Here is a 16,891-nt window from a genome sequence, read left to right as displayed (position 1 = left end):
AGTGATGATAATGTTTCCTCCGCAGCAGAGAAGGGTAACGTGCCACAAGGGGGCGGTGACAGTGGTATGCAGTCTGGAGACCGGAGGGGGCAATCTAGCAGGCGACAGGGGCATGAACCTCAAACGGGTGAGAACATCCTTCTAGACGTCCCAACATTGCTTAGAAGGGCGGCAGACGCCTATGAGGAGAGGGTTATGCCCATGTTCGAAGGTTACGTTCTCAGTTTGAAGGGGCATTTCAACAGAGAAGTTGGAGTTCTGCGTACTGACCTTCAATCTGCTACAACATCTATTCGGGAAATGGAAACCGCGGTTACAACTGAGTTTGAGAACATCGAGAAGTTAATAACGGGTCCGGGTACAACGACGAGGAACCACCGATCGGTGGAGGAAGTCCGCATAGACAGTATTCTCCTTATCGCGGTGCAGAGCATGACGCTGGAGACGCATTTTTTTTCCCCCGCGAAGGTCACTGTAACCAGTTCTTTCAAATTTCCATTTACCTATACTATTTCACTTAAATAGTCATCTTGATTTCCACTATATTATTGTATTGATTCTTTATATTATGTGGTAATCTCAGGGAACCGCATCCGCTCCTCTCTATGCAGCCTCCACCGCTTCTCCAGGTGTCTCTAAATCGGGTGAATATAATGTCCAGTTATGCGCTGATATAAGGTCAATGCAGACTCAGGGACAGCGAGGGCTTTCTCCTGATCCTCCACCACCATCTGTCCCACATACAAAGTTCACCGTAAGCTCACTTCCTTTGAATGGTGAACATTGTCGTTAATTTTGTGTTTTTCCATGTTTGTTCTATTTCATATGAACATGCTTACTATTTTAAATGGTTGTGAAAAGTACTGAATGACGGTTGCAACACTCGCAGGACTCAGGTCCAGTTGATGTCGATTCACACGGTGTTCTGCCAGGTGATAAGGATACTGCATCTAAGGGTCCAGTCACTTCAAACATTCATCCTCCACCGACCCAATCAACAGGACACATAGATGATGTCGTTGTTGAACCTATGGAAACTCACACCCACGACAGTCATGAAGCGTCGCCGCAGGTATGTCATCTTAGAAATTTATAGCATATGTGCTTCGAGTCATCTAGCCATGCACATATAGTCAGTTTGTGTTAGCATATCCTCGCTTTTGTAGGATCCTTTACCTCCGGTATCTCAATCCGACACTGTCCCTGATGTCTCTGGAGTTGTCAACCAAATTCTATCTGATGCTGGAATCAGCAAAGTAGGTTAATCTTAGAATGCTATTTTAGCGGAAAAGGTGATTTTCATTAACTGTCATAGGGAGTAATAAATTCGTTTCGTAATTGATTAATGTCATTCTTATGTTCTGCTTCTCAGGAAATACCTCAGACATCAACTTTTCCCGGTGACGTTGTTGGGGGCGAATGTCAAAGTTCTAACTTTGACAGATTGAATGAGCAGGTAACTCGCTTCCCGGCTCTCTGTTTTAGTGGTTGTACTTTTCCGTAGGAGTATATACTATACCTCATACGCATTATAGTACGTTTTCACACCTTTTACGTCTGCCCACGTGGTCGCATCAGGAGCTTCCTCGTCCATCACCACCTCCTGCTACCGTTGCTGGAGGCCCAAGTGTGAGTTCCAAGTTTGTTTCATTGAAGGAGAAGGTAACTCTTATTAATTAGTCCGGCTTTGTCATTGTCTCTAATGTCTTAACCGTAAGTGGTATAATACCGTTGGTTGATGCGATAAGTGTTGTAGGAAACCACATCTCATGGCGGTGAAATGCATGGCTCTAACCCCGTGGAGGAAGCTTCGGAGTTGGGTTTTGAAAAGAATGATGATGTGGATGGGTCTAGCAATTCTTCTCCAACCAAATTTAAGGTACTTGTCTTTATCTTCTTTCGCATTGCCCCCTATTATTTTTAGATATAAACGTAATACAAACTCTGGTTTTCTTAATAGGGTGTGGGTGATGTGCCAGGAGCAGGCGATGCTGCAGGTGATGGTGGCAGACGAGTTAGTAAACGGAGACACACTAGTCCAAAGCGGTTCAGTCCTTTGGAACCGACAGTGCGTAACGAAGCAACCAAAAGGGCACAAAAATTGTCCCGCTGACTAAACAGGCTTTCAAGCGTGCCAAAAAAACCGCCAATGCGTCATCTAATCCTACACCCCCTACCAGGGTGCTGCCCGTCTTTATTGGGGGCTTCAATGCTTTTGCTCCTCCAACGCAAGCAAACCGAGACGCTTTCTTGAAGCGGTTAACTACAGCTAAGTATGTCTGAACCTGTACTGTTTCAACTATGTACTTCATACTATACTTTTCTTTATAGTATAGTAACCTAAACTAGTATATTCTATAATATATAATAACTCATACTGATTCTAATGTGTTCTCCATTTGATATGCCCCAGATCGGTGGACGACTCCAGCGGTTCCGGTTATTCTATTTCAAGTTTAGGCCCTCTCTTCCATTGCAATGGTGTTTGTTCGCATGAGGTATTTTGATTGTTTAAATACGAATGACTATTGCTTAGTAAATCATTTCTATTGACTAATTGGAATTTCATTTCAGGCTTTGGACCGTGTGGTGAACCTCATACGTAACCGACGTGACCGTTTACCATATGCTAGATTTGAGTTTGTGCCTCCATCGTTTTTCCTCGAGCTGATGCGTAATTATGCCGGGTTCGAGGCAATCAAAGAGAAGCACAAGTTTGCTTTCTCCACCCCTCTTAAACCACAGTTTCTGCACCGCCCTGGGTGGTATACTCAAGTTGATTTCATCTACAGTCCGTTTCTTATTAAAAAAACCCACTGGGTTGGGCTCATTGTGGACCTCAAAATGGCGGCTCTGTATGTCGTCGACTCTAACTCTGCATGCCCCTATACTGTAGATGTTACCTCCTATCTCTCCCCGATAGCGACCATGCTGCCTCACCTTGTTTCAAGGTACTGTATTGTCCCCAATCCTTGTGAGATGAACTTCCGCCCCTTTCCTATTTCTCAAATAGAAGTCCTGGTTCTCCTTGAACACCCAGGTATAAAGTTTTTTCTTCATTTCAGGTGTATGAACGTAATGTTTCATATATAAAAGATCACTTGTTTGCATACATCCTAGGTTTCTCAGCTGTTGCTGCCCTTATACTGCTAGAAATGGCAGCAGCTGATCAGCCTTTGAACTCGCTTTCTTTGAGTGAAGAAGAAGTACGTGTAGCAGCGGAGAACTATGCCATTGCAGCTTTGTCTATGGGTTAGGTTGGAGGTTGCTTGTGTTGTGTCTCGAATGTTTTATTATGTCACTAAATCATGTTTCTTTCTCTCTCTTAACTCCCAATCTGGATTATTTCGTTAGGACGCACTCTCACGTTGATCCAATGTTTACTTTAAACAATTTCTTTCCTTTTAAGTAAAAGCATTTTCAGTAAAGTGCTTCCCTATTAAATAGAGGCATGTTAGTACCCTGCTTTCTTTCTTCATACTAGGATGTGGGTATACTATATGGTATAGTATTTATTGTATGGTACCAGTTTTGGAAAGGATGTGGGTTAACTTTTTCCATGCTTAAGGTGTAGATTTACTAAATGGTGAACGATGTAAAAGTCCTCAATTTCGTTGTAGAAATTGTTTACCAGCTTCCGGTTTTCGGGACAAACGTAGGTTCATCAAATCCCCATCAATAATAGATGGGGATAGTTATTATGTGGAATATGTGGGTTCACCTATCCATATCAGAGTTTAGTTATCCATATAATGGTCTACTTCTTAATATGTTTATATGTTTCACTGCATCTACTTGCGCCATACTATACTACATACTCTAATTAGTATAGATGAGAGTGAGAAACACTTGTTTTCTTTAAGGATGTGGGTTAACTATTTTCATAGTTATTATGTGGTGTGTGTGGGTTCACATATCCATATTAGAGTTTAGTTTTCCATATTAGTCTTCAGTATCTCCATATTAGGATTTAATGAGGGACACATTGTATATCATAATGGTAAACTATACTATATGGGGGAAATAGTATAGTGTTTTATAAAGAACATTTGTTGCCTGCATAGACGTGGGTTGACTATTTTCCTACTTATTATGTAGTGTATGTGGGTTCACATATCCATATTATGGTTTAGTTATCCTTCATCGGGGTTTAGTTTTTCATATTAGGATTTAGTGTGGTATATGTCAGTTCATATAACCATATCAGGGTGAGTATGTGGTATATGTGGGTTCACATATTAGAGTTTAGTTTTCCCTAATAGGGTTTTATTCATATTAAGGTTTGGTGAGTGACTCTAGTTTTTCTTTTACGCTGTGGGTTAACTATTTCCATAGTTATTATGTGGTTTATGTGGGTTGACATATCCATATTAGGGTTTAGTTATCCATATTAGGGTTTAGTTATCCATATGAAACCAGCCTACTTCAACCCTTCATAACATACATACTATATATGTCACATAGAATAGTAATTGCAATATACTTGTGGACTTCACCAGCTGGGATGTGTAATTAAAAAATTCTTCCTTAGTATACTACTTTGAATGCAGACCAGTCCGTCGTTATTGTTCAACTATTTTTCTTATAGGATTTGGGTTTACTTTTCCCATCGTTAGGGTTTAGTTTTACTAACTCCTACACGATGTAACACGCCATCTACATCGTTTTAGAATATTTGTATATCATAACGATATACTATACTATATGTGTGAAATAGTATATTGTGTTGTAAAGGACATTTGTTTCCCAGAGAGACGTGTGTTAACTATTTCCCTACTTATTATGTCGTGTATGTGGGTTCACATATCCATATTAAGGTTTAGTTATCCTTCATTAGGGTTTAGTTATTCATACTAGGGTTTAGTATGGTATATGTGGATTCACATACACACTATATATGTCACATAGAATAGTAATGCGCAATATACTTGTGGACTTCACCCGCTGGGATGTGTATTAAAAAAAATTTCCTTAGTATACTACCTTTAATGCAGACCAGTCCGTCGTTATAGTTCAACTATTTTTCTTATAGGATTTGGGTTTACTTTTCCCATCGTTAGGGTTTAGTTTTAGTAACTCCTACACGATGTAGCACGCCATCTACATCGTTTTAGACTACTGGTATATCATAACAGTATACTATACTATATGTCTGAAATAAGAAAGGACTTTTGTTTCTTGCAGAGACGCGTGTTAACTATTTCCCTACTTATTATGTGGTGTATGTGGGTTCACATATCCATATTAGGGATTAGTTATCCTTCATTAGGGTTTAGTTTTTCATATTAGGGTTATGTGGTTTATGTAGGTTGACATATCCATATTAGGGTTTAGTTATCCATATTAGGGTTATTTATCCATATGAAACCAGCCTACTTCAACCCTTCATAACATACATACTATATATGTCACATAGAATAGTAATGCGCAATATACTTGTGGACTTCACCTGCTGGGATGTGTATTAAAAATTTCTTCCTTAGTATACTACCTTTAATGCAGACCAGTCCGTCGTTATAGTTCAACTATTTTTCTTATAGGATTTGGGTTTACTTTTCCCATCGTTAGGGTTTAGTTTTACTAACTCCTACACGATATAGCACGCCATCTACATCGTTTTAGACTACTTGTATATCATAACAGTATACTATACTATATGTGTGAAATAGTATACTGTGTTAGAAAGGACTTTTGTTTCCTGGAGGGCGCGGGTTAACTATTTCCCTACTTATTATGTGGTGTATGTGGGTTCACATATCAATATTAGGGATTAGTTATCCTTCATTAGGGTTTAGTTTTTCATATTAGGGTTTAGTATGGTATATGTGGGTTCACATATCCATATTGGGGTGATACTAACCTATATGTGGGTTCACATATCCATATTAGGGTTTGGTTATCCATATTAGGGTTTAGTTTTCCCTAATAGGGTTTTATTCATATTAAAGTTTGGTGAGTGTCTCTAGTTTTTCTTCTATGTTGTGGTTAACTATTTCCATAGTTATTATGTGGTTTATGTGGGTTGACATATCCATATTAGGGTTTAGTTATCTATATTATATTTGATTAATCCATATGAAACCAGCCTACTTCAACCCTTCATAACATAAATACTATATATGTCACATAGAATAGTAATGCGCGATATACTTGTGGACTTCACCCGCTGGGATGTGTATTAAAAAATTCTTCCTTAGTATACTACCTTTAATGCAGACTAGTCCGTCGTTATAGTTCAACTATTTTTCTTATAGGATTTGAGTTTACTTTTCCCATCGTTAGGGTTTAGTTTTACTAACTCCTACCCGATGTAGCACGCCATCTACATCGTTTTAGACTATTTGTATATCATAACAGTATACTATACTATATGTGTGAAATAGTATAATGTGTTAGAAAGGACTTTTGTTTCCTGGAGAGACGCGGGTTAACTATTTTCCTACTTATTACGTGGTATATGTGGGTTCACATATCCATATTAGGGATTAGTTATCCTTCATTAGGGTTTAGTTTTTCATATTAGGGTTTAGTATGGTATATGTGGGTTCACATATCCATATTAGGGTGATTATGTGGTATATGTAGGTTCACATATCCATATTAGGGTTTGGTTATCCATATTAGGGTTTAATTTTCCCTATTAGGGTTTTATTCATATTAAGGTTTGGTAAGGGATTTTAGTTTTTTCTTCCATGATGTGGGTTAACTATTTTAGTTTTTTCTTCCATGATGTGGGTTAACTATTTCCATAGTTATTATGTGGTTTATCTGGGTTGACATGTCCGCATAAGTGTTTAGTTTTCCATATTAGGGTTTATTTATCCATATGAAACCAGCCTACTTCAACCCTTCATAACATACATACTATGTATGTCACATAGAATAGTAATGCACAATATACTTGTGGACTTCACCAGCTGGGATGTGTATTAAAAAATTCTTCCTTAGTATACTACCTTTAATTCATACTAGTCCGTCGTTATGGTTCAACTACTTTTCTTATAGGATTTGTGTTTACTTTTTCCATCGTTAGGGTTTAGTTTTACTAACTCGTACACACTGTAACACGCCATCTACATTGTCTTATACTATTTGTATATCATAACGGTCAACTATACTATATAGGGGAGTAGTATAGGGTGTTAGAAAGGACATTGGTTTCCTGCAGAGACGTGGGTTAACTATTTTTCTACTTATTATGTGGTGTATGTGGGTTCACATATCCATATTAGGGTTTAGTTTTTCATATTAGGGTTTAAGTATTCATATTAAGGTTTGATGAGGGTCTCTCGTTTTTCATCTAGGGTGTGGGTTAACTATTTCCATAGTTATTATGTGGGGTATGTGGGTTCACATATACATATTATGGTTTAGTTATCCATATTAGGGTTTAGTTATCCATATGAAGCCCACTTATTTCAACCCTTCCTAACATACCTACTATATTAGTCACATAGAGTAGTAATGTGCAACATACTTGTGGATTTTACCAGCTGGGTTGTGTATTAATAAATCCTTTTGGGGTATCTGGTTTAACTACACTTGTAGGGTTTACTTTATGATTTTGGAAGAGGTTGCGCCTACCTACCGTACTTCTAACATTTAAAATTACCATACTTTCTCTGGCACATGGTATAGTACAACATTATATCCTTGCGGCCTTCACCAAGGTTGCCTCTACAGTGTTTTCATTTCGAAATATTTAGTGGAGAAAGGCATCATTATATTCACATCAAAAGGTCTGCGGGCGTTCCGTACAACTTGCACATACTTTGTGCTTCACATAGGGTTTATAGAGCATACTATTTACATACTAAATACATTGATATATGACAGCTATGCATATATTCGTGTATTTAGGTAAAATTTGTTTCACTTCCCTATCATACTTCAATTAGAGGGCAAGTCCGTAGACGGCAAAGGCTTTCGCTTATTCACCCAGTTCCCAAAAAAAAATTTCGAACTACCTTCAGATGCTTTCTCCATAGTCTTAGCTTTTTATATAGGGTTCCGGAAGGACGCCTTGTTGTGACCTGAACGGCAACAACGTTTGCATTTCCTAGAGGATGAGTTCCCTCCTTTCTGCAACATTAGGACAATACTTATGTCATTGAGAAAGGAACATCATAAATACAAATTTAATATACTATACCATATCAACCCACGTATATTCTAGTTACATGAACTATACTATATATGTCATATACCATCAATTGTTCGCTAATGTATGTTGTATACTCTATTCATTATCATCATCATCATCTATCCTAGTTTGTCTCCCCTGACTCTTATGTGTTCAACCACCTGTCTATAAGTCGAATTCATCAGAAGGAAAGATGTACCTTATACTCTCCGCGGGAGAGGATGCGAACTTTCCTTGGACGGCCAGGTGGGCGGCGCACCGCTGGTGGGAGAAGGTCGTTTGGAGTACCAACCCCTATTTCTACCCCTCCGAGTGATGGGACCGGGTAAATTTTTCCAGCAAATCCTTGTCTCCAAGTTATCACATAGTATGGTGGCGCAACCAACGCATCAGAAGGGAAGCCAATCCTTGTAGCAGCAGCTAGAGCATGAATACATGGAATGCCCATCTCGTCGTATTCCATATGCCAGGTCCTAATAAAACGGTGAAGCACTCTCCCGCATTGTCCTGCACTTGAAACTCCAACTCCCCAATATCACGTACTGACAAACCTGTTGAGAATTCGTAGTTCTCTTCAACCAGTTTTCTGACATTTGGTGTGAGGGTTCCTTGCTCTCGGTTTGCTTTTGCTCTACGCAATGCTAGCCAGCCCATAACGGTTGTGCGTATGTATTCAAACATAGTGATAAGGGGATATTCTCTTGCTTCCTTAATGACACCATTCCAAGATTCGGCAATGTTCGAGTCCATCAGGTTGTACCGGCTTCCTTTGAAATGAGCTCTAGTCCAGTGTTCAAACCCTGAAATTAGATAGTATGGTATGAGGTATTCTATTTTAGAAAGTAAACTATTTTATTGACACAGTGTACATACCTATGTCAACCAAATATGCAACGCATTGAGGGTTTATTTTCTGGATCTCAATAAATTTCTGATTAAACTCGGTCAGCGTGAATGTCCATGCAGCAGCGGACATAAGGTTTGCGAGCCTGCTTTTCTTAAATATTGCCTTTATATTGCGCCAAAGATGGACTACACATGCAACGTGCTGAGCGTGATTATAAACCTGTACGTGGAAAATATTTAATTAAAATTATTACCATCAGGTATGAAATAGCTTTGGTAGTACGTGGACTAGTAATTGCATATAGTATAGTCGCATTATAAAATAGTATACAATTTTACCTTTCTAAGTCCACTGTAAATGCTTGCATGTCGATCTGAGATGAAAACCAAGCCTGGGACATCGTAAATAAATGTTTGTAATTTCTGGGAAAAACATTCCCAAGCATCGTCGTTTTCACTATCGACCACCGTAAAAGCTAGAGGAAATACTTGGAAATTTCCGTCTTGTGCAGACGCTGAAAGTAGGCAGCCCCCAACTTTCCTTTCAATGACGTCCCATCAACAACAACCACTTTCCGCATCGACGGATACCCTGAGATTGACGCCCCATATGCAACAAAAAAATACTTAAATCTTCTTCCCCCATCTTCGGCATATGTACTCTCCAAGAAGCAGGTCGTTCCTTCATTTGATGACTGAAGAAGAGCTAAATATGCAGGTATAAGTGAGTAGCTTCCTACCATTGTACCCATTGCATGGTCCATTGCAAGCTCTCTAGCTCTCCACGCTTTCCAATACAAGACGTTCACATGAAACTCATGCAACAGTATTTTCCTAATTGCTGCTGCGGTTGGGCCACGCTTGATTCCAACAAACCTTGATTGCATTATCTCGCCTATAACCTGAGTGGTTGCCAGTTTGTGGTAGTTGCGGCGCTCATCAACGGTGCATGAGTGAATGAGATTTTCTTGGCGAACTTGGAAGTTCCCACTAGCATCCAGCAGAACAGCATACACGCGCCATGGGCAACCATTGCCAACGCATTGGGCAAGTAGCATTGTCGGACTCGAGCGGGGAGTTCCGAAATGGAACTTCCTATTCATGGCATGAATTGCTAGTTTGATTTTGCAGTCAGTTTTGGATTTGAAGACACATCCGACGTAAATTTCGTCCCCCTCATATTGTATGTCAGCAAGGGCAGTATCTACACCTACAAAATTAAATTATGTCAATATCAAGTAGTAACTATCTGATATAGTACAGTAGATGTTGTTGTATACTTAATTCTTTAATACTATACTATGTGTTGTCACATTGTATCTGTTAAACCTGTTCCCCGGCGACTGTTGAATACCGGTGGGGCATCCTTTCCAAATAGAGATGGAGTTTATGGATCGCTTAGCATCTCGTGGAGTGCTTCATCAAATTTTCCCAAGTGTTGACCAAATTCGTCAGCTACCTCAGGTAGAGCCTCTGTACTCGAACTAGAACTACCAGCTCCCTCCTGTGTGGTGGGAATTCCAGGTATTCCAAACACCAGCCGGCGCGCTACAGGCCTAGCTGCATTTGCCGTCTCGGGAATACTTGCACGAAGCACAGGGACGACCATTGCATCGTCGGAGTCAGTATCTGAATCAGTTTCATACTCTAAGGGCCGTTTGTTCTTTCCCTTCTGTCTCGCTTCTGTCTCCGGTGCAGAAAATCAAACAGTTTCGCCTGGCTCTCTATTGACTATTCCACGTTGTCCATGTGGAATAGTCGTGCAAGAAGTTGTACTATTCTGGCGCTGTCGTTCAGAACATTCTGGCACCTCCTGGTCTTTCCCACCTACATCCTTCTATGTTGGTGGAAGAGTCAATGGAGTTTCTGAGAGTGCAAAAGCATGCCGTCTTCCTCATCCATACAGTTGTCACCTCCATCCTCTCCCCCTTTACGCATATTACGTGACAGTTGGCGTGGTAGATTGTCTTCTTTCCCACCAGGTGAATGTCGGACGATGTAGACATAAAGATCAACTTCTTCAATGGCGCGTCTCATCCGGATAAATACACCCACATCGGTATCGTCTGTAATGTACTGAGGTGTATCCAACTCTCCATCACCCATTGCAACCCACTCTGGGTATTGATACGACAGTTTGACAGAGATATCTTTCGATGTTATGTCTAGACATTCTTTTACTGCAGCTACTAACTCAGTCATTGTCATCTCCATTTTGAGTTCGATGAGGTGCTCTGCTGCACACACTATGCCAGGCTCAAATATCCATCGATTATCTGCATCACAGACCCACGTCCCATGTACAAGCAACACTTTATCTGGCTCATTCATCTGCAACAATTACCACAGTAAACAGAATACTATTTCAGCGTGAGAACGGTAATACCATTCCATCTACATTATGTATATCACAGTGTATAATAAATGCACAACCGAGGTATTAAGAGCAGTTAACCGAAGGTTACCTTATCGAAAGTCAGAGCATTAACTCTGCATCTGCATTCACCTTCTTCTCTGGATTTTCTTACTTCTTACCCAAATGGACAGACTGTAAGAAAATAAAGGACTACACAATATATCAAGATGTCGTTGTCCTATTATCCTCCACATATTTACCACACATAGTAAACCGTATGCGGTTAGGAATGTGGGTGACGTGTTTCCTTTAAATCCCCCAGATCTGCACAGTACACGGTTAATAATGGCCATATTTATCTTAGCCTACGTGTTCTTACCTTCTCCCTGTCACCGTCTACCTGTTTGATAGAGGGTTATAACCGGATGAAAGGGAACACATTTGTTAGTCTCTTAATTATGTCAAAATCATTGACATGCACCTAATTAATTTATCAAACTTAGATATCTCGCAAATTCTCCCATTTTAATAAAAGTTTATTTATTTATTTTTCTTAAATTGTAGATCTGTTAATTAAAATATATACTATTTTATTTGTTTAAAATAATAAAATATGTAAATGTGTAAATTTAATTTAGTATAGTATTTTATACCAATCAAAGTAATAATATAGTACTGTAAATCATAGTATTTGAATAATAAATATAATAATACTAACGTTATATCCCCTATATATTAATTGATAAGCATTTGAAAAATTAAAACCTTAATTTTGTATTAGTTAAAAAAAACCTCAAATCCTAGGTGACACTCTAAATGCGTTCTAAATTTCATTTCAAAGAATTCTAAAGCATCTAATATAAAGTATAGTTTAATCTAATGGTGTCACATTATTCCATAATTATATAACACTAGAGAACATTATATTAACCTAAAATATAGGAAGTGTGTATTCTTTCATTCAATAAAACAATAAAAGCTACGGAATTACCTAATATGATTTACATATATAAGGCAATTAATGATTATGAATAATAAAGACTTGATAACAATTTTTGCATCCTTCTTCATTTTTGTTTAAATTTATATTATTAAAAAAATTAAACAATCACATTAACCATATAATAAAAAAATTAGATTTTTTCTTATATATTATATTTTAAATTTTTTAAAATGACTTTAAATTACAAAAATGAAGAAACCTTATATGTTATATATTTTTTTTAAACGACTTTAAAATACAAAAATGAGGACACCTTATATGTTATATTTTTCTTATATGTTAGAATTTTCTTATATGAAATATTTTGAATTTTTTTAAAACAACTTTAAATTACAAAAATGTAAGTTTTCCTTAAGTATACGATTAAAAACATTAAAATGACATGTATCAATTCGATGGTTGATTTGAAAGCTTTCAAAACCATATGGAAGATAAAAGTCAAAATAATTTAACTGTGAAAACAATACTGTTCATTTTTTTCAAGAATGTATTCGATGGAAAAAATAAGGTTTTTATGTCATAATTTGTTTAATGTCCACTAGTAAACATTATATTAACCTAAAATATAAGAAGTGTGTATTCTTTCCTTAAATAAAAGGTACAAAATTACCTAATATCATTTACGTATATATGACAATTAATGATTATGAATAATAAAGATTTGATAACAATTTTTTGCATCCTTCTTCATTTTTTGTTTAATTTTATAATATTAAAAAATAAACATTCACATTAACCATATAATAAAAAAATTGATTTTTTCTTATATGTTATATTTTAATTTTTTTTAAATGACTTTAAATTACAAAAATGAGGAAATCTTATATGTTCTATTTTTTTTTAAAACGACTTTAAAATACAAAAATGAGGACACCTTATATGTTATATTTTTCTTATATGTTAGATTTTTTCTTATATGTTATATTTTGAATTTTTTAAAACGACTTTAAATTACAAAAATGTAAGTTTTTCTTAAAGACTAAAAACATTAAAATGACATGTATCAATTCGATGGTTGATTTGAAAGCTTTCAAAACCATATGGAAGATTAAAGTCAAAATAATTCAACTGTGAAAACAATGCTGATCACTTTTTTCAAGAATGTGTTCGATGGAAAAAATAAGGTTTTTATGTCTTAATTTGTTTAATGTCCAATCTGATCAACCCATGATGTATTAATTAGAGTTTTGTTCCATGATTTTTAATAAAAATTGATCCGATCCATCGGAAAGAAATTATATAATAACAACAAAAAATATTGTATATATATAAATAAATGATCAAATATATAAAAGAAATTATCGATAATCTATTCAAATAAACTCATTCTGCGCAAAAATGAGGACACCTTATATGTTATATTTTTCTTATATGTTAGATTTTTTCTTATATGTTATATTTTGAATTTTTTAAAATGACTTTAAATTACAAAAATGTAAGTTTTCCTTAAAGACTAAAAACATTAAAATGACATGTATCAATTCGATGGTTGATTTGAAAGCTTTCAAAACCATATGGAAGATAAAAATTAAAATAATTCAACTGTGAAAACAATGTTGTTCACTTTTTTCAAGAATGTGTTCGATGGAAAAAATAAGGTTTTTATGTCTTAATTTGTTTAATGTCCAATCTGATCAACCCATGATGTATTAATTAGAGTTTTGTTCCATAATTTTTAATAAAAATTGATCTGATCCATCGGAAAGAAATTATATAATAACAACAAAAAATATTGTATATATATAAATAAATGATCAAATATATAAAAGAAATTATCGATAATATATTCAAATAAACTCATCATGCGCAAGGCGCATGTCTTATCCTAGTTAGTATAGTATTTTATACGAATAAAAGATTATTTTATTAAAAATAACTATCTTGAATTATAATATCAATATTTGAAATTAAACAAATAATTAACTAAAAACAATTTAAAAAAGATAAAACATGCTTTTTAAATAAAAAATAAAAAATTAAATAATCATGTATGTAAAATTAAAATAAAAATCAACAAAAAACTATAAAAATTTAAATTTAATTTTTTAAAAAGTTTCTTAAAAGTTAGATTGATATTTATTGATAATTATGACTTAATATAATACGATTTTGACAAAAACAAAATCTAATTATGTCCATAACCTTTTTTACGATAAGGACTATATGCTTTTACAAATCCAAAATAATTGAAAATATCAATAAAATATTTAAAATCAGCATCATAGTTTAATATTTTTATAAATCTTAAAATTTCTAAAAATAAATATATAAATAAAAAAACAAAAAACTTACTTGATATATATGCTAATTCTTCAAAAATTAACATCAAAATTACATAAATTATGTCATGAAGTATGTTAAAACATACAAATAGAATATAAATCAAAATAAAATAATTAATTTATATCATAATACTTAACCTAATCAAATAAATAAAAAGGTATATTGAAATTTAGTATTTTTGTTTTTTATAGTGGTATCGGCTATAAAATTATCTAAATTTATAATAGGTTATATTAGTTTCTTAAAAAATAATGGTTGATTGTGATTTTTTTTACGAAGTCAATTCATTAGTTAGTTTACAATAAGTTACAAAGCGCTGTAAAAAATAAGTGATGGTAAGAATAATGTACATATGTAAGACATATATTGTTAAACAGATCATTTATCTATGTGTTTTCAAATCATTTATCTTTGTTTTTCAAACCGCTTTTTATCAATCAAATGAATTAACATAGTTATTTACTCATCAACAATTAAAATTTTAATAAATCTTGACATAATTTTTCTAAATAAAATGATAATCAAAATATTCATTAAAATAATCAAATATGTTTTTATGAAACAACCCTAAATATTTCATAATCTACAAGTTTTTTAAATATGGCCATCTAAAATTAGGCAAAATCCATGGTAAAGTTTTGATAAGTCTTTAGTATAATTTACCGATAAAAATCAAACGACCTATGCTTATGAAAATTTATCAAAGGAATTAACATAACATATATAATTTAAAATGATCTCACATGAGTTCTATTAATGAAAGATATTTGAAAGAAAAATGTTATTGAAATATACAAAAAACATTAAAAAATCAAAAGTTGCTAAGAAAATAAATTAGTTAAAAATTCTGATAATATTTACAAGTAATATTGACATTAGAGTATAGTCTCAGCGACAACAGAAAATAAAAATATTAAAATATCCATTATACATTCGTCAATTGGAAACTATATTTATTAGTTTATGAAATATCATGTCAACTAATAAAACAACATAATCCCGCCATTAATTAATACTATAACTAGATCAAGTAGAAGATATATCTAATTATTTATCTATTTATATATGTTTATTGTAATAAATACAATATTGCTAAACATTAGTTTAAATTTGTATATATTTATTTCCCATTTTTTTATATCTTAAATAATATTTACTATTATTTAAATTTCTTAAAATATTTCTTGTTATTAAAACCTAGATCTAAATACTATCAGACATGCATTTTGATATCTTGTATATTTACATTGTTTTAATTATCATTTCTTGTGCATATTGGTCTTTTGGAATAGCATTGACGCATGATTAGGTTGCATTTCCATGTATTAGTCCTTATCAGGTGCTGGAGAGAGTTTCATGATGAACTCTGTGCCCCAAGGAGTGTTTTGATGCCAAAATAATGAAGATGAGTCGTTGAAGGCTCCTAGTGGCCAGGCGTAGCGGCAAAAGCTGGTCGCTACAGAAGATAGAGCTGAGGCGCCTAAGTATCGTAGCGGGAGTGTGTAGCGGGTTAGAGAGACCGCTAGAATTGAAGCGCCTTCTATAGCGGCCAGCCATAGAGACTTCGTGAGGTCGCTATGCGTTCAGGACTTCAAGCGCCTTCTACAGCGGCCAGCCATAGCGACTTCACGAGGTCGCTATGCGTTCAAGACTTCGTAAAATTTCCCAAGTATCCTAGCGGCTACACGTAGCGGGCACGACAAGTCGCTACGGGCGTAGTGACCTTTTCTGGTCACTACGGAGAAAAACATTTGTTTTTCGGGTCAAACCCAGGCTTGTTGGGTTGACCCGGTTCGAGTTTTATACATCTATAAACACCTTTAAGACCTAATCTGAGGGGAGAATCTCATTTTTCTCTCAAGAACATTGCCTCCTTTGTAAAAAGCTTGAATCTTTATATCATAATCTAAGGAAGTTCTTCATATTGTATCTTGTTTCTCCTTCTCATAAACATGATGAGCCTTGAATCCATCATGGGTTTGAGGTTTCTCATGGAGATTAGAGAGTAGACACTCCTTGGATTCATGGGTTAAGGTAGATTAGGGTGATTAAGTGTAGATTTAGGGTGTTTTATTGTAGATCCTTCTTATTTCTTGCTTGTGATCTTAATGCTATTTTAGAGTTGACCTCTCTAAAATTGAGCTCTAGACATTTCATACCCGAAAGGTGTTTCATGAAATGTCTGAACCAACTCTCATAAGCTTTTAACACTCTTTACCAAAGAGATTTGTTGTTAAAGGTGTTAAAATGGCTAATAGAC

General features: G+C 35.1%; 1 protein-coding gene across 1 annotated transcript; it reads right to left on the bottom strand.

The window, feature by feature from the left end:
- Positions 1 to 7,998: 7,998 nt before the first annotated feature.
- Positions 7,999 to 9,119, bottom strand: LOC106408898. Its single transcript, XM_013849585.1, has 4 exons — positions 9,017 to 9,119; positions 8,695 to 8,943; positions 8,343 to 8,650; positions 7,999 to 8,082 (listed from the first exon to the last, which is right to left on the bottom strand). Exons 1-4 carry the CDS (start codon positions 9,117 to 9,119, stop codon positions 7,999 to 8,001), a joined length of 744 nt encoding a protein of 247 aa, XP_013705039.1.
- Positions 9,120 to 16,891: the final 7,772 nt, after the last annotated feature.

This window comes from Brassica napus, chromosome C9 (genome assembly GCF_020379485.1).
Source record: "Brassica napus cultivar Da-Ae chromosome C9, Da-Ae, whole genome shotgun sequence".
NCBI lineage: Eukaryota > Viridiplantae > Streptophyta > Magnoliopsida > Brassicales > Brassicaceae > Brassica > Brassica napus.
This window is presented reverse-complemented; position numbering and strand designations above follow the sequence as displayed.